A 25,338-nucleotide genomic window follows, 5' to 3' on the forward strand; every position below is an offset into this window, starting at 1 on the left:
GCATACATGTAAAACATAGTCTCGAAAAACACATAGGCTACTTAATAATTTATTTTTTATTCCGCCCAGACGGTGTCGAGGGCGACAGCTAGTAATAGATAATCTTTTGATCCAATCTTAACTATCACATTTTACAGCCAGTCTTAGCCCTCTGTAAGGATGACCAAAAATAACAAAATTCTGCGATTAAATTATTCAAACTTTCGTAAGACATTATACTAAACTGATATATAAACACGGCTAAACACTCACGTATATACGTCCGGTGGTGGCACCGACTAGTTTCGAGCCCATCGGGGGCCCTTCATCAGGATGAGTGGTACCAGTGAGCGACGGGCCGCGTCCGCGAAATAATACCAGTACCACTCATCCTGATGAACGGCCCCCGATGGGCTCGAAACTAGTCGGTGCCGCCACCGGACGTATATACGTGAGTGTTTAGCCGTGTTTATATTATATATCAGTTTAAAATTCTGCGAGTTAAAGTACAATGTACGTAGAAATGGCGCTTGGTAGCAGAATAACCATTAAAGTGTGGTACAATTCAAACGTGAAAACTACAACGTATAATTGGATCTAAGGTCACAAGTCTAACGAACATTGGTTACAAAACAAATAGAATCTGACGGATGTAAGACGATGCGGTCATTGCCCTTTATAATTACAAAGCATCGACCTCATTGCAATGGAAGTTGCCATAAAAGGCACGTTGATGAAAATCCATGTTATCAAGTCTAATAAGCAACGCTCATAACTCATCCATCAAATTGTAACAGTCAATTAGGACGAGCATTCATTCGAGAATTAGAAAATGTCCTTAATATTCAAGAGTAATTTTAATTCAAGGATGTACATAATAGCCTTGAATGAAAGAAATATTAGTACATAACAATACAATTTAAACTTACCTGGAAATATTATTTTGAAGTGTCTACTAAAATTACAAGATTGTAGTTTTACGTTTCATCTTACTAATATTATAAATGCGAATGTTTAGATGGATGAATGTTTGGATGTTTGTTTGAAGGTTTCTCAGGAACGGCCCAATGGATATCGTCGGAATTTAGCACAGATAAAGAAGATAAACTGAAAGAACACATAGGCTACTTATTACGTTTTTTTTTAATTTCGCGTGGATGTAGTCGCGGGCGGCAGCTAGTCTATTAATAATGAAGAATTCTTTACAAATGATCCATTTCTTTTAAAATATTTACTTTTAAAAACAAACGAGAGTTTTGAAAATTTTTAATATAATAATCTATTATTAGCACGATAAAATTAACTGTAACGAGAGGAAATTGTTTAGAACTTCACTGGCTAGTTGAATTTTGTAACCAATTAAAACAACTCCAAAACAAGTTTAACTGTTCTGTAATTAAATACGATGGTATATTTGAAAACAGATGTCTATTTAAAATATAAAAGTTAAAAACGGTTAATTTAATTTATTTGTTAAATATTTATATACCTAGTTAGTATAGAGCTCAAAATTCTACCGAAATATATTCGCTGTAAGGTTTAGGTTTTCTTAGGAGTTATCGACTATCCGTCTTGACCATAACATCGGTTTTGTGATTCCGAGTTAACCATTCCTGAATTTTTCACATTATTTGCTTGTCTATTCTGCGTATAGGTCAAAGTGTCAGTTTTGTAATAGAGTTTTAAAAAAAATTGGCACGCACTCTCAGTGGCCTTATTTGTTACAAGACTTTATATCCACGGATATAACAATATGATTAACATTAATTACTAGTTAAAGAATATATTATAATCAATTCCTTTGTTTTTAAAAGTTTTAGTGGCCTTATATCTAAAAATTTATATTACGAACAACTCTATAAAAAAAAGGTTTTCTTTATAATTGCGTTTTGTTTGAAAAGGAAAATTATAAGAAAACAATTGAAAAGGTTTCGCAGTATTCTAGCGGTTCTTTAATTATACTGTCATATTCCTTAAAGCATCAAATTATCTCTTTTTTCTTTTAAATAATTATTTACGTATTAATATGAAAATACTTTTTCTAGGATTATCCGATTTTTAATTATTTTTTTTTTAAATTCAACGTCATAGATTCCGAGTGAAATATATTCATCGTGCAAACTAAACCAATCAAGTAATAAACAATTTTCTGTACGTTATATCTCATGTTGTACAAGTGACACAATGATAAAGTATAAAGCCAACTGTCATAAGTTCCAGGCTCGACAAACAATAGAAAGCGACACTCGCGTGCCAAAGCATTTTAACTGGCGCGATAGAATCTGTTTGTTTATCGATATCGATCTCAGTTATCAATGTTGTGTTACATCACTAGTTGAAAATCAAAAGAGACAATACTAAGTACATCAGGAGTTGTTGAATTATTATCACGCGAGATATTGATCAGGTTTTCGACATTGCGCCTTGGGGCTTGAATTTTAATCGATTTGCTTGTAAACTCTACTGGACTACACCTAATAGTAAATTATTAATCTGAACGGTAAATATTGACTGTTCAAATTTATAACTTGTCTTACTGAATCGTAAAGGTTTCTTAGTGAATACTTTGGGCTCCATATACGTGAATATTTTGTGCGACGGCTTCCTCTAAGACGTCTTTGCAAAAAGTTAACATAGAGCTAAAATTATTAGCAAATTTTGACCAAGTGTGCGTCTTCGATTATCACTGAAAACTATCAAATATATACTGAACTAGACACAAATTTGAGCAATTAATCTTACTAATATTATAAATGTAAAAGTTTAGATGGATGTTTGTTTGAAGGTATATTGCGAACGGCTCAACGAATCTCGATGAAATTTGGCATGGATGTAGAATATAGTCTGGAAGACAATGTTTTTTAATTCCACGCGGTCGGAATCGCGGGCGACAGTTAGTATCACTTTAGACGAAGTTATATAACAAATGTCCTGTTCAGAAGCATTAAACATTATATACAATGTCCTGAAACAAAGGAAAGTTTGCGAGCCGCCACCACAAATCATCGGCGCACGCGAGATGGCGATCAACTTTTACCGCCTAACGAACGATGCTGAGATACCGCAGATAAGCAGATCAGAAGGGCGATCATAGTGACACCATAAGTTTCTATTATATACTTTTTGTACCATTTAAGCGTCAATAGCCCAATGATCAAGGGCACGTCTTTCCAATCACGAGGTCGGGGGTTCGAATTCCGCCATTCGATTATTATCGTAAACCATATCCTAGCACAAGTCTAGAGCTAAGTTGGAGTGGTAAAAGAAATATTAATAAATTTAGAAAAAAATCTGCTATTATTTAAAAAAATGCTTAATGCATTATCTATACTAATATTATAAAGAGGAATGCTCTGAAACTAATTAACGAATTGGAAAAATTCTTTAACTGTTCGAAAGCTACACTATCCCCGGGTGACAAACATTTAGTAGCTCGTTTGTTGTCATCATTTTGATAAAAAATGATCCAAGTTATGGTAACGAAGTAGTCATTTAGCGTTAATTTAGTCAATCTTCTCTATTCTATATAACTTATAATAATACCACTACTAATGTAGGCAAAGTAATGAATCACAGCTAGTATAATAGGATATGTTTTACTTACCTAAGGTTATTCCACAATTATAACAATAAAGATAGTAGCTTTTAATGAGAATTGTAAAACATTAAAATTTGACAATCAAATAGTAAAAAAAAAAATTCCTAAAAAATACGTCTTGAAATTAATGATATGGTCACCCTAAGCCATACTCACACGACCTGCCGGAACGGGTAGATAAGAACGACAAACTTGTTGCATGGCGCAAGCACACAACAGTAGCGTAAGATTTCAAGATAAGTCGTAGAGATTCTGAAGTATTAACTCGGGGCTACGTGACTATAAAAACTTTTTTAAAGTGAATCATACAAACGAAATCACTTGACAATTTAAATGCAGGGTCTGTTTTCTAAATTCTACTTTCATATTAAGATGTAGATTTTTTTACAAACAAGCCGTATTTAAGTGTCTTTTAATAGGAATTTTAAATTTTATCTCTTTATTATGTTTTCGAACTTATTTATAATGAATTAAACGCAACGCTTCGGTTTTTATTTAAAAAATCGTAGAATGTGTAAATTAAAATTTTAAAATCAATAAACCTTTAACTTAAGTATTGCAATATTTTAACTAACTTAATAACTTAGTACCCTGTTAACTCACACTTAAGTAATCGATCTTATCTTACTTAGCTTGTTACTTACACCGTGGACAAAGGCATGGTGTGGAATTATGGGACCGCGATAATTCTCAGCCAATTATCTAGCTCCATCATTGTCCACGGCGTCGTTATTACTACCGGCAGGACCTTACTCTTCGCTAAACAATTTCAAATTTATTCAGCCACCTCTACACAATTCTATATTCTATATACTTAGGCATATAAACGTACGTGTAAATAAAAAAGCTGTATAAAAAATCTTTCTCCATTTTTGTAATATGCATATAAACATCAGCATGTAAATGATATTAGGTTATTTTTTTAATCTGTTAAATATCTAATCAGACAATGCAAAAAAGGTAATTCTGATGTTTCTCTACTCACTTTAAGTAAACTTATTTATTTTCAATTTTCTAACAAAGACAATATTTGATGTGACTATAAAATTTGTTTACATTTTCCAAATTCAAAAATAAAACAACCTTGTCTAGACAAGTTATGCAATAGTTTTGCTTTCTTTGATAGTCCATTATGTTGTGCTACTTCAGTGTTATAAAATGTCAAACAAAAAAATCTATTTGAATGAAAGTCGATAGTGAAATTACGATTGATGTAGAGTAATGAAATTACAGAGTGTATCTGCAATTATTTTTACTTTACACACTTTACACTTTTGTCGACTAAAAAGTTATATGTTATACGCGGTTTTGTTAATTGCCTCTATTTTAACTTATATTTGCTAACATCAGTTTTTTTAAAGTAGGAACGTGAATGTGAATATGTTTTTATACAAGTGTTTTTGACATTCGAAACTAACTTAAATACAATTTCAATGCATAATTATTGACAGAGAAATTAATTCATAGTACAATGCGGAAATAACTGCCGACATCGAATTCCTTTCGATAGACGTCGAGACGCCGATCGTAATCGAAGTCAATCAGTCCTTAGAACAGTGAGCCAGTGATGCGAACGTTACCTATCGATAACGACAGTCGACAGTTGCTTATCTATCGACAAATGATTTAGCTTGAGGCGACGACGTTTTCACTCTCTTATCGACAATCGAGATGACTTTTAAAGATATCGATATCACGATTGATATTTGTTTTCTATGTCAAATCATTATGCATTTATCGATTAAAATTATGTTATGATTACTACTTTATCGTGGTGATGTTATACAACAACTTATAATGAGGTTCAATGAACTTTTTAATTCGCGTATATACAATGCTTTTTTATTATTGAATTACAATATTTTTATTGTTATTATTGCTTTATTTTATTTAAGATTTAATAAATATATTTAACGGAACTATTGTATATAAGTTCTTCTTAACCAGAGGTGTAGGTCATAGTCAACCAGGCTGGCCCAGTGTGGGTTGGTTTACAAATGTATTTTTATTTTACATATGCACATTTATCCAACGTTCTTACGGTTAAGGAAAACATCGTGATGCAACCTGCATATATCTGCAGATCTGGATTCGAACTCAGGTCCTGCACACAAGTCAAATATGCTTGTTCATAGTGTTGTTGTTCATAGTGCTTACCCAACGAGCGGACTTCGGTATCCTTTTATAGATGCAATTATACATATATTAAAAAAAAGAACAAGAATAAGAAAGTATTTGTGTCAAACATACCTCGTTACGGCCGCAGTATTACTGCAAGTTTTCGAGATCCTGCATACCTTACTATATAAAGCGCTTAAAGCGTGAATAACTGCGGTGAAATTGATTGATACGAGCCATGTGGCCCCACAATTGACAGTAGTTAAACGAACGCCGGCATGAAAGTGATGCGAACGTTCTGAGTCAACACGCGATTTCACATAACATTGTGGGAACATTCATTCTGTCGTCAGAGGATTGCTTCGGGAGAAGCTCACGCAAACTATGCGAGATAATTATGGCTTCCAGGAACTAAGATCTGCTTGAATATTTAATTCCCGCCGTTGACACAAACAGTCACTTCAATGGACGCTGTACGCTACGCTTTGACGGGATTAGATACTATTGTTTCATTTTAACTTCGGAATTATTCAAAAGTAATAATAAAATAAACAGCCACAGTCGTAAAACTGCAAAAGTGGCAAATATAGTTTAAGTGCCGCCTAAACGCACACGTGTAAATTTTTTAAAATGGCTTAATTTTTAATGGTTAGTGTAATCATACTTTAACTTGTAGGTGAATAGAATCAAACAAAATAAATGTTTCAAACTCCATGCTACTGTAATTACGTTCATGTCAAAATGCAGGCACGAAAAAAAAGAATAAAAAGTCCAATGACCCGTTGTATAATGACCAATGTGTATAATTAATTTGATAACGTACTCGCACCATTTCGCTATTAATTGAAAAAGGGAGTAAAGGAAACATTGAATTAGGAAGCGTCCATTTAAGTGTGGGTCAGAACTCATTAATTTTAATTGATGTTTATAGCGACTTTAATTCCCCTTGTCCTACAATTCTATGAAGTTTTACATTATTACAAATGCAATATAGTAGAGGCTATTGTAATTCGTCGCCTAAAACTCCGTTCACGCGGAATAAAAAACTTAATTAGTAGCCAATTTTTCCAGACTATGTTCTACGTATATGCGAACATGCCACACAGGGTGATCCATTTATCCATTCTACCTTACATAACATACATCCAATCCATCAAAATTTTCGCATTTATGATATTATAAAGATTATAATATAATATACAACTTAAAATTTGCATAGAGCTAAAATATTTTAATATCGCAGTATTGTTTAAAGTTTATTTGAATTTTTTCGTAGTGCAAATTAAAATTGTAGATTACATTATAATAGTAGCAATTTATAATACAGAGGAATTATAATGAACCTTGGCCATATATCAAATCAAAGGGATTCCTTCCATTGGCAAAAGGTGCATCCCGAGTCCATATAAAAAGGGTCTTGACAGACAGACGGACGGACAACAAAGTGATTCTATAAGAGTTCCGTTGTTTTCCTTTCGAAGTACGGAACCCTAAAAATATATAATCAGACCTTACACGCAGAGACCGCATATAATTTCATAGTGTTGGGTTATTATACTACATGTAGAAGAATTAAATTTATAATAAACAAAAATAACGTATATAAAATAAAGTTTGGACTGATCGCGTTATTCCTGACAAGCCATTTTCTTTTTTACGGCGGCCATCTTGGATTTATTAAGATAATACTATTATTTTACTTTAAACATACTCACTTATTCTGTTACCGGCTGTCTGTAAAATGAAAATTTAAAAGTAAATTACAAAATTTAAATATAGAACGTAGCTTAAAAATATGATAGTTTGTTTTAAAATAGGTACTTTAATTTTCAGCATCTAAAGAAAACGTTCTTAATAAAATTTTCACATACTCCGCTATTGATTTTAAGCCATTAGATATGTATTTACAAACTTATCAAATATTAAATCCGAATATAAATGATAATACTAATTAGCAAGACAACAGACTCTTAAAAACAAAAAAGTTAATTTATTTGACTAATTTTAAATTTAGAACGTGTATAATTTTAAAATTGGAATATCAGTCGACGTATATTATGTTTTAAAAAACTTAAACAAACACGGCTTTATAAATTTCATAAAAAGAATTTGAACATGTTTAAACGTGTTCGGTACGTACGTGACATCTTTTGTTTAATTCAAAAATAACTGCGTAGTTTTCCCATGCTTCTTATTTAATCATCAAATTATTCACTTTACTAAAAACTTACTAAATCATTTTAAAACAACCATTAATATAATTTTCGTAAATAATTTTTAATAATATCACAATAATTAAATATATTAAACACCATTGTAAACGTAATAAACTTACAAATTATCTTTCCGAAGATGTCGTAGAAATTTACCGACGGACACTGGACGAAAATTGACAGTTCTGTAACTTTTCCTGCCAGGTATGTAGAGGGCGCTAGTGTGGGTAGTTGTAGTAATACCATAGATTATAGTGAAAAATTAAAAACTCTTTAAACTTTAATTGCGTTATTCAGTTTTAAGCCAAAAGCAACTGAAAAATAGGAAGGCCATTTAAGGTATTTTAATAAATTTGTAGTTTTCTAAAAATTATCACATTTTGTTATTAGAACCTATGCTTTTAATATTCAAAACATAAACATAGATTTTCAAATATTATATTACGACTAAGAACATGTCAAAAAAAATTTACTGACGTAATTGTCATGAATTCCCCTCCATTTAAAAAATTATACCTCCCTAAAACCTTCTATTTAACTACTAAATTTACGCTAAATTTAGTTTACTAACGCCCCCTGGGGGTGTCAAAAAACGTCACAAGACATTGTCGTACTATCTCTGTCCCTCTCTTTCCGATCCCGATGAAATTGTCATTAGGGCACAGATAATTAATAAAAACGTGTTTATTCTAACATATGAAATAGAGTAACATCACTAATGTGACCTTTCGTCGGCATACACTGGGAACGACTACAGATCGAATATAAATAAAACAATCTAGGGGAATATAATTGTGAAATTATTATTACACTGCAGTTAGTTATCATGTAAATTATTCTAGAGTAAGATATGAAATTTACACTAAAACTGACAAAATAAGATTAACACGAATATTCTTAGGCGGATTTTATTATTTTTAATCTATTTATTTATTCCATATTTATTTAAATGCCAATGTAATTTACAAAGATAAAATACAGATTAAAAACAGTCGAATTTTGTAGTACATACATATTATATATTACTGAATACAAATCATTCTTATTATTCGCTTCAACAAAATATTTATTTTTGTCGTAGGTTCGCAGGAGAGAATTACTCTTGATTCAAACAAGTAAATTTATGACCGATTTTTCAATAAGCGTCATAGATGTATTTGGCAACTCTTTCGATGCAAAAATTAATTCGTATCATACCTTTATTTTTATTCGATACTCTTACGTTAGACTGAAGGAAAAGTATTTTTAAAGTCTTGCAACATTTAAGTGTACGTTTAAATAATCCAGACGTCAAACTAATTAGTAAAGGACGGGACAATATTTGATATTTTATACTGATATGTTTGTGAAAATTGTAATTAAGTGACGTGATATTATTATTATGTAATACGGATCTAATATTACTTATTAATTTACGTAAAAGTGTTTATGAACGTTTTGGAATGCACTTTATTGTTACATGTAAGGTATTTATAAAATTTATATTAACACTTCGTGAACATTATACGTAATAACAAAGAAAAATCTTTCGACTGATAGGAAAATAAAATGTGCATATCGGAGGACAAACTGTAGGTGAGTTGAGATATTTTTAATTGATTTAGGTTATTATATAGAACAAGGAATAGTTATATTAATGTGCGTATTAAGTAAATAAAGTAAAAAGTAATTATAACCTAAAATATTTTACCATCTCAATATGAAGTTTGTTGACTGATGTATTTTATTTTATTTAATGCACAAATGTACAGAGTACATGTCAGTTACCACTGCATTTCCTACTCTGCTACAAAACGATATAATTTTTATTTCTATAATTTTAAGCAATTTGTCCAACCTTAAATAAAACTATGAATAATATTATTGTTATTGCCGAACAGTTTTATTATAGTTTTTGATTATTTTAATTGATTAATCGTTACTTAATTACTTTTGTTTTCATTTGGTCGATATTTGTTACGCCCATATCTAAGCTTGTTTCCTTTTAATAGTCAAAGTTATAAGCTAATGACTTAATTTAGAGAATTCCTGTCGTACATTGATTAATAAGGTACGAAAACAGCGTTTATGTGACTCTTTCTCTTTGAAAGATATCCACATCACTGTCTTTATCGATGAAGGAAGTCTCCCTTTGAGTTATTAGTTCACAAACCGTAATTTTTATTCTAATTTAAAGAATTATAATATCATTTTTTTGAGTATTTTAAAAATCCCGTAATATAGAATTTTTTGGAAAATGTACGCAAGATTTTGTCGATTTTTAAATTTTTTAATTTAAATAAAGAACAACGTTCGTGTGTCATCTCATGAAATAACATTTGATTTCATTGAATTAACATTAACAAATCAATATTAACGAGATAAAGAATTAATCAACATTTTATATCTCAAATCTAAAACATCGTAAGACTAATTATTGAGCAATCAATTTTCAATTTTAACAACAACTAAATGTTAAGCTCTAAAGATCAATTTTCCATGACAGTTATCAATTTGAAGATTACAATCAATTTGATTTGCCGTACAAATACCCTCAGGTTATGAAAACAGTTTATTGATATCGTAGTTACAATACAATTAACTTTTCTGGTCCGATGAGTGGCGCTTTTGTCAAAAAAGTCAAATTTATTTACGCACAGGATATATCACAAGATCATGCCCACATTACGAGAAACATCTTTTGACACTTTTTGTCATTAACAGATGGCGCTAGTGAGCTATCCTAATTCTTTAAAAGGAAGTCTATCAATGTTTTATTCTTTTCTATCAATTTCCTAGTTATATATTTACAGTACTTTACAAAAACTCCTCTACTTTTCTGACTACTTAGTAATTGATTTATCTAATTATATCTTTTCTTCTACTTCTCGGGTCACATAAGTTTGTCGGACTATACTATCAACTAGTCAGTGTTCATCATTCAATGTAAAGCGAAAGTCCTGCAATTATTATAACTGATGCGTGGGCTTAACAATTTAACATTTTTTGTCGATCGTAACGTAACCCAACCCATTGGAATATCGTTACTAAATGTTAAACAAACATAAATAGAAAGTAGATACTGAACAAATATTGTGTTAAGATTTGCCAAATAGTGTATGCCAATATTAAATCTGTAGTATTGTGTAACTTTCAAACATATACTTTCATTTCAACAATTAAAAAAAAAGACAGACTTCATACGAATATAATAAAAGGTGTCGCCACGCGACTTCGTTCGCGCTGTATTAAAATAAAACTTAATTAGTAGCCTATATGTTCTTCCAGACTATGTTCTACAACTATGCAAAATTTCAGTGAGATCCGTACAGCCGGTCTGGAGACATGTATCTTTAAACAATCGTCTATGTATCCATCCAAACATTCACATTGATAACATTAGTTAAATACAAAAGTTTGAATAGTTGCTAGGTATGGTCAGAACAGTTGTATGGATCTCGCTAAACTAGTTCAGTTAAGTTTTTTTGTATTCGGACGGAGACGGAGCCACGGGATACTGCTTGTATAATTAAATTTATGTAGTAGTAGTCTAATTAAAGAGAATGCAAGGATGAAGCTTGTCATATTTTGTTGTTATAATTCCACAGTTTTAATAAGATTTTGCTACATACACAGTTAACTCGATTTCCGGTCCACTGCGGATGCTGGAACAAAAAGGGTAATGTGATTTCATTGACAGTATCTACAACGGGGTTAAGGCCTTACTTAAACATAATGGATACATAGCTTTATAGATTATGAAGCGTACAAATTAAATTTGTCCCCACTCGCTTAAATTGGTACGGGCTTTTGATGGAGTTTAAACTTGATCGGATTACCAGCAAGTAACTTTGACGTGTAATATATACGTTATGTTTATAAAGTGATTAGTTTTTAGCTATTTTTTTATAAAAGTATGTACGTTTTGTTTAAGGATTTTATACCAAGTCCTTGCAAAGAGTTCATCATCAGCTCACTAAACGTCCGAGGGGCTCGGAGCCTACCCTAAGTTAAGGGGGATTAGGACATAGTCTAGTGCGGGTTGGTTGACCTTAAACATATCGTTGAATTTCTTCTCAGATATGTGCAGGTTCCAATACAATGTTTTCCTTCGCTGTAAGAACGTCGAATAAATGTATTATACATATGTAAATCGAAAAACACATTGGTACATGGCGGGATTTGAACCCAGGACCTGCACATTGCAAGTCAAGTGCTTGACTCCTACGCCACCGTCTTGATTTATCATGAACTAATTAGGTCATGATATTTAAATATTTGTAACGAAGATTACCGAATTCCCATAGAGAATTTATTTTCAGTTGTTGAATTGTTTCCGAAGTTCTAGAGCTAAAACAATAATTCTATCTATGAAACAGTTAATATTAATTTAAATGCAATAAAAATTATGGTATAAAAAATATGTGTAGAAATATTATTATGCTGCATGTCCTGTCTATCTATTTCTTAAATCTTTTATTCTTCTGTCTACAATGTTTAGTAGTTAACATGCGAGCTGTTCATAATTGAAATGAAAGTCATTAATAAAGCCGCAAATCTGCCAAAAGAAGTATTACGCTATTAATCTAGTTAAATGATTTAAAATTCCATCATTCAAGTACAAAGTAAAATAGTTCTATCAAGTATAATTTTAAAGTTCATATTCGATTTTTAATAATTTGTTTGTCAAAGATTTAAATCACTATCGAAACATAATAGAGAAGACATCTGATATACTCAAGTTAAATTATGTTTCGCTCATCATCGTAATTGATTTTCGTATACGTCGATATAAATTATGGATGGATCAAAATATCATTACAATTCGTGTGGTACAAGTCACAAGAGTTTAGAAGTTATAAGATGAATAGTTTTAATTTGTAATTACCCTTACAATTATTAGAATGAAAATCTGAAAATGTGGCAGTCTATTGACCCAACACTAGGCTTACTAACATGTCGACGTTTGTGTCCCTTCACTAATCATTCTGAGATTGGACTTTGTAACGAAAGCACGTCATTCACGACGAAGAATTCTAAGTAATAATGTCTAAAACAGTGTTTTTATACTAAAACAACAGTGTAACTCACGCCCGATTACGAGCCGGGTAGTAGAGACTTGGTTCAGTTCTGACACACCTCTCTCGCTTCTTCTACATTCATACATCTACGCATACATGCATATCGGTTTAAGGACAGTATAAGTCCGTTTGAGACGCCCTGTGAGTTATGTGGTACTATTATTACTTTCCGGTTATATTATTCAGATGGCCCACAAATTACTATTAAATTATCTTTCATCTACGTTCTGAATCTTTGATTATTATTACCAATTTACTAGCAATACCATTTTCTATGTATTGGTGCAAATGTTTCAATGAATTTCAAAAATCGCTCTAAGCTTATCACTTAAAACACTCTATAAATTCTATTTGCATAGATCGTTCGCTCACAATGGATCACTTCCTGTTCCTCAAATGCCTGACGTATTACTTTAGCCCGCGATCGTGAACAATCAACTTTCTTAATTGATGAAATGATTCTTTTATTATTTTCACTTACATTCCTAAGGACATAGAATACTCTGATTCGTTATTCAAACTTTCTTAAGATATTGTCATAAAATATATAAACGGCTCAAATACTAGTCGGTCGAAAACTTGTCGGTGCCGACACCGTTTATTTATTGAACCTTGAACCATGTATAGCTTGTGAAAGTTAAACAAAAGAACAATAATATAATACGTAGAAGTATGGATGTAAACTAGTACATACTTAGAAAACTATATTAAATGCAAGTTTTCTATAAATATTTAATAGTTTACTAATTTTTTTAGAGGTTTTTTTCGGACAAGCAAAGCAAATGACCTAAATAGTACATCACAGTAACCATTTCCCTTGTAAAGAGAACAGTTTACACACTTTCATTAGCTTCGTAACTAACAATTTGCGATGTTCTAAACTAGCCTTTATGCGGTCAAAGTGCGCAGTAAGCGTCAGTAAAGCGCATAATTATGAGCGTTCGAGCGCAACCGAACTCTGCACGGGAACAATGATCGTTGTGTAGCCATCGCCGCGCTCGTGTGCACACGGCCTTATACGCATACGCACGCCTGCATTTAAGTATGGAGACAGCTTAATATGTTTGTAAAATATATTTTGTCCTAATGAAATCTCAACATCAGCTTTAAATACATTATTCAGAAATTATAATTAAAAATAATTAATTTAGCTCTTAATTAGTTTATTTATTAGCTAGATGTGAAATAAACTAATAGTTAGTAGCCTATTTGTTCTTCTACACTATATTCTACATCTGTACAAAATTTCATCAAGATCTGTCTAGTTGTTCCGGAGATGCTTTCAAACATACATCCATCTAATCTTTTGCATTTATAATATTGGTATGAAGTATGATTCATGTCTTTTGTTTAATGATGTAATCGCAAAATAATTAATTATAATAGTACGCTAAAAATAACCCTTAATCGATAAACAGCTAATGAGCTATTATTTCCAATATTATAACCTAAACCACATAATATTATTAATCGTCATCGCATACTGATTTAACGAAAGGTTACGGCGACCAACTACAACTGCTCACAAACAATTACAATGTGTTATGAAGACTATCGGTTCTTACGACAGAATATTACTGGTACTTTTGATGTCATAAAAACTCGTTGGAACTGTATATGTATTTTAAAAAAAGGAAAGGTAAGAATAACATGTGACAAGGAAAACGACTAAAGATAGATGTAGTGCGTAAGAAGGGAAATTAAGAAGGGAGTAATGAAAGAGATGAGGGTAGACAGATTAATATGGAGGACGTATACCTGGTGCACCAACTGTACGTACGTGTAACAAGGACAGAGAGATGATGAGTCTAGTTCCCTCTTGAAGTCACTACTAAAAAGTGAGTATATTAAAACCAAATAAGGTAATAGAAAGCTTGTTGGCACCTTACAAAAGAAACAGTTCGATATAATTTCATACATCTAAAGTGTACTAACAATTTGTCATAACAGTGTACGTAGTTGATATACAATTTCACAAGAAACTAGGTCCGCAACATGTTTGTAAACAAGTTAATGAAAACAATAAATATTCAGGGAAAAATAAGCGACGTACGTCCGATAAATAATGTAACAGTTTTACCGTTAGACGTGACACGTGCTCTTTGTTATTCAAAAACTGACACCAGTGTTACTAAGAGCATACATGATAGGTGTTCTTGTGACCTTTTTTGGTGGCTTTATTCATGTGATGTCATTTTGAGAGCACAGTTGTTATGGTAACTATTAACTGTAGGTAATACGCTACATTAAACATAGGTTTCTTAGGTACACCAAAATCCTCGCTTAAATAACAGGGAGGTCATGTTTTATACAGACATTTCAGTATCAGAAGCCCACGGTTAATATAGCTACAGTGACCTATAAAATATCTAAGTAACGCTTTAGGGCTTACTAATATCTGTTTCTATAATTTAAAAGGGTTAATTGACTAAGGAGATATATATTTTTAAAGACTTTTGGTTAAATGACTAGGCGATGAATAAAAGTCACAGTCGGGTTTCTTAAGGAAACATTGAAGTTCTAAAGTAGAAAAGCTACGAGGAATAATGTAAGCGATATTGTAAGAACAAAAAAGATGCGATTCTGCGAAACAACGGCTGTAGATTACATCTGTGATGCGATCGCAAACCTCTTGACATTCATAAACGCATACAATAAGACTAAACTGAATAAATAGTTTTTAAATTGAATTGAATTGTCCTTTTGTCCGTTTGTCAATCGATCACGTTTTAAGGACGACTTTCTAGCAGATGCAGAACATTTGCATTGTTATTGAACTACGGATTCATTCTACTTAAGGTATTTAGAAGGAGGATCTCGGAAATGATTTGTAATTGATTTGATAATGTTCTAGATGATTTCAGTTTTTCATCATCATCATCATTACTATACGTCCCCACCGAGGGGCTCGGAGCCTACCCTAAGTTAAGGGTGATTAGGCCATAGTCCCACGCTGGCCAAGTGCGGCTTGGTTGACTTCACACATATCTTTAAATTTCCTCTAAGATATGTGCAGGTTGCATCACGATGTTTTCCTTCACCGTAAGAACGTTGGATAAATGTTCATATGTAAATCGGAAATCGAAAAACACATTGGTACATGGCGGGATTCGAACCCAGAACCTGCAGATTGCAAGTCAAGTGACCACCAACTCAAGTATCTTTGACCATACTCAGAATTAGTTAAAAGTTTTTTTTAAATTAAATCTATCTTCATTTGTTTCAGGTTTGTGTTTCAAAGTATTAGCATGCTCAACAAGAAATTACTCATATTACGTCATGATCGGTAAGCCCTTTTAGTTTAGTTAGGAAAAAATGTGCTATTTTTATTTCATACTATTTTGCTTTTTTTTAGTGTAAGGTTGATTATTACATAATATTTATCCTATGCACTTCTCCATCCTAAAACTGTTGAACTGTGTGTAAACAATAGAATTTTAAAGCCGTATTTATATCGTTTTTATTTCTGTTCTCCTGGTATTTCAATTAACATTTGACGGTCTTTAAAGGTTAGTTTTTTCTTCTTATTTAACATTCAGAACAGATGTTGCCATTAAATAAATTACTGAAGTGCCTGAAAATTTAATTACATTAACATAGGCACTTACAGTATTTTAGCGCGTTAATGAACGGGCCTGGAAAATTTAAGCATGTTTTTTGTAAAGTAGATAAATTACGAGTAGGACTGATTTGATCACATGTTACCAGACTTCAGTTAGTAAGAAACTAAAATTTACTGAATATCCGATGACGCGCACATTTGTATTTGAACTAGCTGTCGCTCACGTCTCCGACCACGCGGAATTAAAAAAAAACTTAATTTAGTATATATTCTTCCAGGATATGTTCTACATCATTGCCAAATTTCAGCGAGATCCATGCAGTCATTCTGGAGATACCTTTAAAAAAACATCCATCCATCGATACATGCGTTCACATGTATAATATTGGTGAGATGGAAATGCATTAACACAATACAAAATAAAAGCCTAAATATGACACTAAAATGTGCTCGATAGTATGCAGAGTGTACAAGGTCATCAGATGTCGTTTGTTTATTTATTTTCTCATTATTTGTTTAAAAGTATAGTACGTTTGTTCGTTGACGAGAACCAAACCGTCAGAAGGTTCAAAGTGTCAGCAAATCAATGTGTGAAAGTGAGCTGTAATTTTCTTCCACCTAAAACGATTTCTTAGTAAGCGGCATTTCACCGTGCGCCGCAAATTGCCGTCATTATGTCTCGCGGACGGCTTACTTCATTTCAAATCGGACGAACGACCTGTAATAGAGAACAAACGCTATTACTCAGTTGTTTAAATACTTCATTTTCGTCTTAGCTAAACTATTTTTGATTCTTACCAAGTTCGCTTTGTAATAATTATTAAAGACTTTTAACTCGGAGAGTACAAAAGTTTTAAATCCTTAATTATCTAAGTTGACGAATTGTTACCAATGTGTTTTTCGATTTTCCGATTTACACATGTACATGTATCCGACGTTCTTACGGTGAAGGAAAACATCGTGATGCAACCTGTACATATCTGAGAAGAAATTTAAAGATGTGTGAAGTCAACCAACCCGCACTGGGCCAGCGTGGTTGTCTATGGCTTAATCACCCTTAACTTAGGGTAGGCTCCGAGACCCTCGGTGGGGACGTATAGTGAGCTGATGATGATGACATGATGACGAATTGTTATCGTTGGACTACGATATCTAAACTAATAGCAGTCATCTAAACTAATAACACAAAATTTCCAGTAATAACGTAAATAATTTTAAATTCCAATCATAGTATCCAATTCTGTCACAGCGAGTCGGTCAGATCGTCTTTGAGTATTTCTAAGAATTCGTTCCCAATGTTCCGATTAGTTCCATGAATATGTAAGCAGTTAACTATAGTAAAAATACTATCGCCATCACAGGTGGCATTGTGGGCGGAACAGATACTTGAATTTTCACCTTGTTAACAGGTAAACTAAACGATGTGGGTGGAAAAATGTTAATGGTTATAATAAAATAATTAATTAACTACACCAAGTAATCGGATGATCTGTTAAATATTTAATGCTAGTGTTGATTGTTTCGTTTATTTTTTTGAAAATATTGTGAAGAAAGTGACAATGAATCGATTATGATAAGAGGATAAAATCAAGGAGAGGGAAAACGATGATACCAAAAAAACTGTAATGGTGTAAACCAATCATTATTTGTAACTCTGCGATTTCTATAAAGATCCATGTTAGATAATTTTATATCTTATTTCCTTACTAATATTATAAATGCGAATGTTTGCATGAATGTTTGTTTGAAAGTATCTTTGGAACGGGCCAATGGATCTTGATGAAATTTGATATAGATGTAGAACATAGGCTGGAAGAACACGTAGGCTACTTATAAAGTTCTTTCTTTAATTCGCACAGACAAAGTCGCGGGCGACTATAGTTCTAAATATTATTATATACTATAGAAAATTGATACTTTATGGCTTGTGGTGTCCAATGCTATATCATCTACAGATAATTCTAGAATTTATGTCGGCAACATTCAATATATCTTTTGTCATAAATCACTAAGCAGTATGTCTTGTCAACGCTGTTAGGTCAAGACTTGATTGATTGATAAATCTTTAAGATCCTCACGGATATATTTATTGTGTTGTATATTTGATTGTGGGTGCATCGAACATATTCACGTCTCATACTATTGTGCGTCCATCCGTCCGTCAGTATTGCCGTCCGTTTCCTTAACACGATCTCATGCGTAATGCATATCATATTGCGTCTTTCGTTCGTACGCATTACGTATCACGTATGCCTTTTCCGTGATCGGCAGACTTCCTAGGGAAATTCTGATAGACTATCTGTTGATGTAAAAAGTAAGATACTTTGTAGGATACGGAACTTTTTATGGTGCTATTTTAAATCAATGTTGTCTCCTTTCTTTCTTCTAACGTTCCTTATGTTATGAGAAATAATTTGTAGGAATTTTATAGAATAATTTGCGTCTACAATGATTACAAACAAGCTAAGCCAGTAATTAGCATATTGCAAATTTGTTACAAACATTCATGAATTGTGTAGATTCTCAAAGATTCAGGAAGATAAACAAAGCAAAAAAACAACACAGCAAAATGAATACTGACACGAGTTTAAATTACATTTTACTTACAGAATGAGACTTAATTTGGAAGAGTCAAATACAATTTTGTATACACTTTCCAGAGTTTTTGGATTTTAATATTTTCACATCACGTGTTGCTGTGAATTTGCGAAACTGAGTGGACATAACGAAGTTTTCATCCAAACGAACATGCTCTCAGGAACACGGATCGTGCAATTTGATTTCCTTTGAGGGGTGTTTCAAACAATTCCTTTTTATTTACTGGAATAATCTAAATACTCCGTAAAATGAAAATGAAACTTTTTAACAAATAATTTTTTTTTCCAAAAGTTTATACAGTGCAGTTAAGTTTAGTTTAAATCGACAGATACTAGAAAAACATTTTCTGAAGAATCACAATTTTGCCAATCATTGCTTGTAGGAAGGAGCAGAACAATACTAATTATATTGCACCTATATCCAAATATCCTCTTTGAATAATGTTAGGCAATTACAAAAGCGTTAAGTCGTTTCAAAACTTAATCTGCTCAGGTCCTGAGGCGTGCGTCGCAATAATAGATCGTGACCCTAAGGGACGCCCACGGGCCCATTGTCTAACAGAATCTGTGTTGCTAAACAAAGATCAGTTCGGAATTAGTTTGGACTTAACGGAATTCATTAAATTATCGGTTCACTCATAGTCAAAGTTTTGTAAGACTTGCTTGTTTTCTCAACAAGCGTGTTGTTGGCGTAGTTAGCTTATGAATCAAAGGGTCTACGCAATTTTGCTTTACCTTTGCAGTATCTGATTTACATATTTTACCACAAAAGGCAATGAGCTGATTTTATTGATTTTGGGTTGGTTATTATAATCATTATTTCTACTCAGGCCACCAAGCAGCGATAGAATGCTGCTGCAATATTATCTCTATCAATAGTTTTAGACATTATTAGTTAGAAACTTTTAGCGTGAATGGCGCGCTTTCGTTACCAAGTCAAGTTTCAGATTGATTAGTGAGAGAACATAAACATTTAATAATGCTAGTGTTGCGCCGATACACCGGCACAGTGCCGGATTTTCTTCCTACCAATAGATGTCTGTCTCCTAATAAACCTTTTAAAAATATTTTTTTTTTGGAAACAATTACGACACACTTTATGCAAAATAAATTCTAGCTTGATACCTTCACGCATTCTTGAGAAAAAGGGCTTGACAGACAGACGGACGGACAACAAAGTGATCGTACAAGCGTTCCGTTTTTTCCTTTCGATGTACGGAACCCTAAAAAGAAGATCGGTCTGTCACTAAATGGACAGAGGTATACTATTTTGAATATCCCTGAAGTGACTAATTTCCCGAAAATTTGAAGTTTTATTTCAACAAAAAGAAAGTATGCGTCTGACTTTATCCAAAATTTCGGTTGTGTTAACAAGAGGCTACCAATCAATAGTTCACTAGATTTACCATCAGTCAAGTTTCTTTTAATTAAAGTGAAGACATCGGTGGATAGATTTATAACAGACTGTTGACCTACATTCAAATAACTTCCATTAAATTTATGTATGGAGCGTGGCTTCAAGCGCTTATTCTTTATAAGATTTGATTAACTACAACGTCCGAACCAATGCATTTCATTACGTTGATTTAAAACTGAGAAATATAAATAAAACCTCTCGCAACGGAAGCCAATAAACCCACATGTCTATCATTGAGTTACACTTGACTAATGAACATCACGTGTACCTTAAGTTAAAGGGATAAAACTCAATTTTGATTGGCTAAATGTAATTCCAGAGCAAGCAGCCCTATAGTAGTACATCAAAGGAAAGCCCGTCAAAGCGGACCACGTTCAAATTAGGTTTCTAATGCAATTTCGCGTTGCTTCCCATGAATAAATCTACACACTCTATATGTACTCGCATAAGGTCTAAAATTGAAAATGAATTTAGTAATGATGTGCATATTTATATTTGTTAACTAGAGCAAGAGATATTTCGTTGTAACAAATTGTTGTAACTTTATTCCACCTAAATAAGGTCGAATTTGTCGATTGAATACTAAAGTGGGTTGTTTTATAATTTTTATGTTTGATTAGATGCGGTCGGGTGTGACAATCTAAGTGTTCGAAGTATAACATATTTCTTTAACGAACTTAATAAATTTCACAATATTTAATTGGAGACCCATTAACTTAATTATCGATTCCAAGACTCACGGTTACCATGCGGTCAACTAAAAAGGGAAATGTTTGATTTCAAAACAAATTTATATCATAGTTTTTTGAATGTTTCATAAAATTTATTACTTTATTCAATGACATTGATCGATTTTTATTCGAATGATAAACAACTTTTAGAATCATTTTTAGGGTTCTGTACCTCATAGGAAAAAAACGAAACCCTTACAGGACCACTTTGTTTTCCGTCGTCTGTGTCAAGACCTTTTTTCTCAAAAACGCGTGACGGTATCAAGCTGGAATTTATTTATAGTATAAGGTGAAAAATGATCAAGCGGCTACAGGCTTCGCCATAATAGCGAAGTGACCGCACATAGACATCAGCATTTGCAACGTTGCCTACCTGTAATCGACAGGGGAGAGAACGCATTAAAAGGGAATATTCTCTTCTTCTCATACCTAGAAGTATATCTAAAATTTGCCGCCATAATAAGTAATTTGCCGCCGTAATTTTCCTTTTTATTAAACTCCTAATTCTTGACTCATGAAAAAAATCATAGTTATATTGAAATGCCTTTAAAATACAACAATTCTATCGAGACATGAATATAACACTCAGAAAAATCCAATACTCAATCAAACAAATCCAATATTCTAATTAATAGTTGAGAAGGGATAAAAAAATCTATCTCTAACTTAATCTACAGTTTGAAAGCGACCCAGTTAAAAATACATTATACTAGAAATTGATCAGAGCTTCATCAGATAGGGATTACTGAGCTTAGTGGGTTTACGAGAGGGAATTGTTATGAAAGATTTTGCATACTAAATACAAATGGATCAATTAGAATTTATATGTAAACGACTTACAGCCTAGTTAAAGCTTAAAGCTATGCTGAACTAGTAATTACTTACTTAAAGTTATCAAAGCTGTTCATATATTACTTCACTTATTCAAATATTGTGTTTTGTTAATACATTTAAAGAAGGATTTACGTTTAGTAGCTTCTTAAAGATACGTGAGTGTTTTATCCATCTTTATATATATAATTTTTCTGTGAGTGTGTATGTCACTGAACTTCTCTTAAACGACAGAACCGATTATGATGAAATTTTTTGTGTGTGTTCAAGGGGATCTGGGAATGGTTTAGATTCACAATTTTGTCCGCTGGACAATGTTTTTTTTAATTTATTAGTAGTTGTTGATTTTGGAATGTTTTACATTGGATCCGACAGACGGCGCTACCATTGCAGTGTCAAATTTTAAATAATATTCGAATTTTAATTTTAGTCGTCCCTAGCTTAACTTATTAAAAAAAGTTTGAAATTTTCTAATTAAAGACGTGTAGACAGGACAACGTCTGTCGGGTCCGCTAGTTTATTTATAAGTTTAAGATGTTATCTGTTATCGTTTACAGGACTATAAGACAATATTACTTTAATATCTTAATGAAAGTAATTCAATTAATGTTTATCATCATCAGCTCACTAAACGTCCCTAAGTTAGGGCTGGCTGGGGCATAGTCAATCACATATCTTGCAAATTTCTTCGCAGGTATGTGCACGTTGCATCACGATGGTTTCCTTTACTGTAAAAACATCGGATAAATGCATATGTAAATCGAAAAACACATTAATACATGGCGGGATTCAAACCCTGCATATTACAAGTCAAGTGCTCAACCCCTGAGAAACCGACGCTTGTTTATATTTATGGTGAACCATAATCTATTAATAAATGTAGGTATACAAAAATTATTGACTTATCCAGGATGTTATTATGACCAATTGTTGTCGCTCTCATTTCCGGTGTGTGCATGGGTATTGCAGAATAAAAAACGGATATGGTTATTGACTTAATTTATATTGGCAGATGTTAACAGCTAGTGAGTATAGTACTTAAAACACAATGTATTCCACTACAATAAAAACATTTAATGGTTAAACTAGCCCGAGACTCCTTCGCGCATAATTTAAAAAAAAACTTAAATAGTAGCCTATGTGTTCTACATCTATGCCAATTTACAGCAGGATACGTGCAGCCTTTCTAAAGATACCTTCAAGCAAACATTCGAATTTATAATGTTATAGAAAGATAGAACTTTACTGCGGTTCATGTTATGCGTAAAATTAATATTATCACATTTGATTCTTCTTCTTTCCTTAGACGCGAATTATACAGGAACGGCGTAAGGTGAAGGCGCAGGCATCTTGCCGCTTCAAAACATTTCAATACAAAATGTAGGCAGGTAACACGATGTCAAAATACTCAAGTGTGGTGGCGCAGGCGTCTTTTCGTTTCATGCTTGCGCATCATCATCGTACGCCGCGCAGGTTCTGTATAATTCACGCCTTATATTCTATCTGTAACTTACCTACTACCCTCTTCAATAGTTTTTACTTAAGCATTTATACCTGTTCTGTGGCTATTAAGTAAAGCTCAATAAAATAATACAGCGTAGGCATTGCCCTCATCATCTTACCGGTTATTTGTTACGATTATATTAACTCTTTATTAGGATATCTCGAAACTATCAACAACATTGTTGCTTAAACAGTACTTATAAAAACCTTGGCCTTTGTAATGATAGGTCTAGAATATTCCATACTTAAGTTTCTGCTCTTGGGATGTAATTGCGATGGAGTAAAATAGTTGGCCTTAAGAGCGGTTAAATATTTTGCATCTGCACCGTTCAAAATTAGAACAGTTTTATTTGGAAAAGAAACTATTAAAACAATATGAGCCTAAAAGGGGTAAAAAAAGAGATTCTTGTACTTAATTTTTAATTAAAAAGTTAAATGTATTCTGAATTTTAAAAATATATTACGATTTATACAGGCAGAGAGATATATTTACATGTCCTTGAAAGTCTTCGAAAGTATTGTCCAGTCCATCAAAGTTATTTAAACATCTGATCTCACTGTAATTCTCTGGGACAATTCAAATAGTTTTTTGTCTGTCTTGTTTTTTGAATCGATTTTATCGTCCTTGTTTGCGAGTCATATGTAAATTTTGCTAGTATTTATTCGAGTCCATCCAAATATACCTCATCTGTATGCCGGGTATGTATTTTGTATTTTTTTTTGACATGGACATAAGTGTATACAGCCAGTTTTGGTATGGCGAAATATTGCACCTGCTTCGATAAAACAATGACAGTAAAACGTGATGGTATTTTAAAAACTGTTCAACAATTCATTTAATCGTCGTTTTAAAAACTTGACAATCAATTTAAGAAGTCTGAATAAAATTATTTGTGTAGGGATGTCCATTATTATTTATCGATGTCGATAAAACTTATACTAGCGTCAATAGCCTAATGGTTAAGGGTACGGATTTCCGATCACAAGGTCAGGGGTTCGAATGCCACCATTCGACTATTGTCGTAAACCTAGCACAAGTCTAGAGCTTAGTTGGAATAGTAACAGAAATATTAGTAAATTTACATAAAAATCTGCTAATATTATTATAAAAAAAATTCTTTCCTCTGATTTCAAGTTGTATGTTCTCCTCAATGTCTGGAATAAATGTTTACATACTATTTTATTTTATCTATACTAATATTATAAAGCGGAAGAGTTTGTTTAAACGCGCTAATCTCAGGAACTACTGTTCCGATTTGAAAAATTCTTTTGTTGTTAAATAGTCAATTTATAGAGAAAGGCTTTAAGCTATATAACATTACGCTGCGACTAAAAGGAGCGATGAAAAATGCAATGAAAAGATAATAGTGACAGTGTTTCCGACAACAACGCGAACGAACGCGGGCACAGCAAGTATTGATGGAATATGACATCACTACATTCGAGATACATGAAGGATTTCCGCATGCACCTGATTCGATTAATTATAACGTGTTCGATAGTAAACGCAATAAGCCAAATAAGAACAATAAAATAAAATTGAACACTATCTTAAACGAATGAGTGAGAGCGATGGAAGATAACTCAGTTTTAACCAGCATCGATCGTTTCCAGGGATGTTAAGTAAATAATATTTAATCTTACTAACATTTTATATGTCAATGTTTGGATGGATATGCTTGTTTGTTAAAAGATATCTCCTGAACGGCGTGGAAGAACACATAGACTG

The 25,338-nt window shown here is 32.5% G+C and overlaps 1 protein-coding gene across 3 annotated transcripts in view; it reads left to right on the forward strand.

Annotated features, from left to right (window-relative positions):
* cv-c (RhoGTPase activating protein) overlaps nt 1-25,338 on the forward strand; it is a 194,585-nt gene that overhangs the window by 110,593 nt on the left and 58,654 nt on the right. The window contains exon 1 of one of the 3 annotated variants that reach the window (XM_013310780.1): nt 16,232-16,254. The exons of the other annotated variants lie outside the window; for them this stretch is intronic. Coding sequence (XP_013166234.1) covers nt 16,248-16,254 — 7 coding nt within the window. The 5' untranslated portion in view covers nt 16,232-16,247. Of the gene's footprint in view, nt 1-16,231; nt 16,255-25,338 lie in introns of those variants that run through there. 3 annotated transcript variants of the gene reach the window in all.

This window comes from Papilio xuthus, unplaced genomic scaffold (genome assembly GCF_000836235.2).
Source record: "Papilio xuthus unplaced genomic scaffold, Pxut_1.1 DF827714.1, whole genome shotgun sequence".
In the NCBI taxonomy this organism is placed as follows: domain Eukaryota; kingdom Metazoa; phylum Arthropoda; class Insecta; order Lepidoptera; family Papilionidae; genus Papilio; species Papilio xuthus.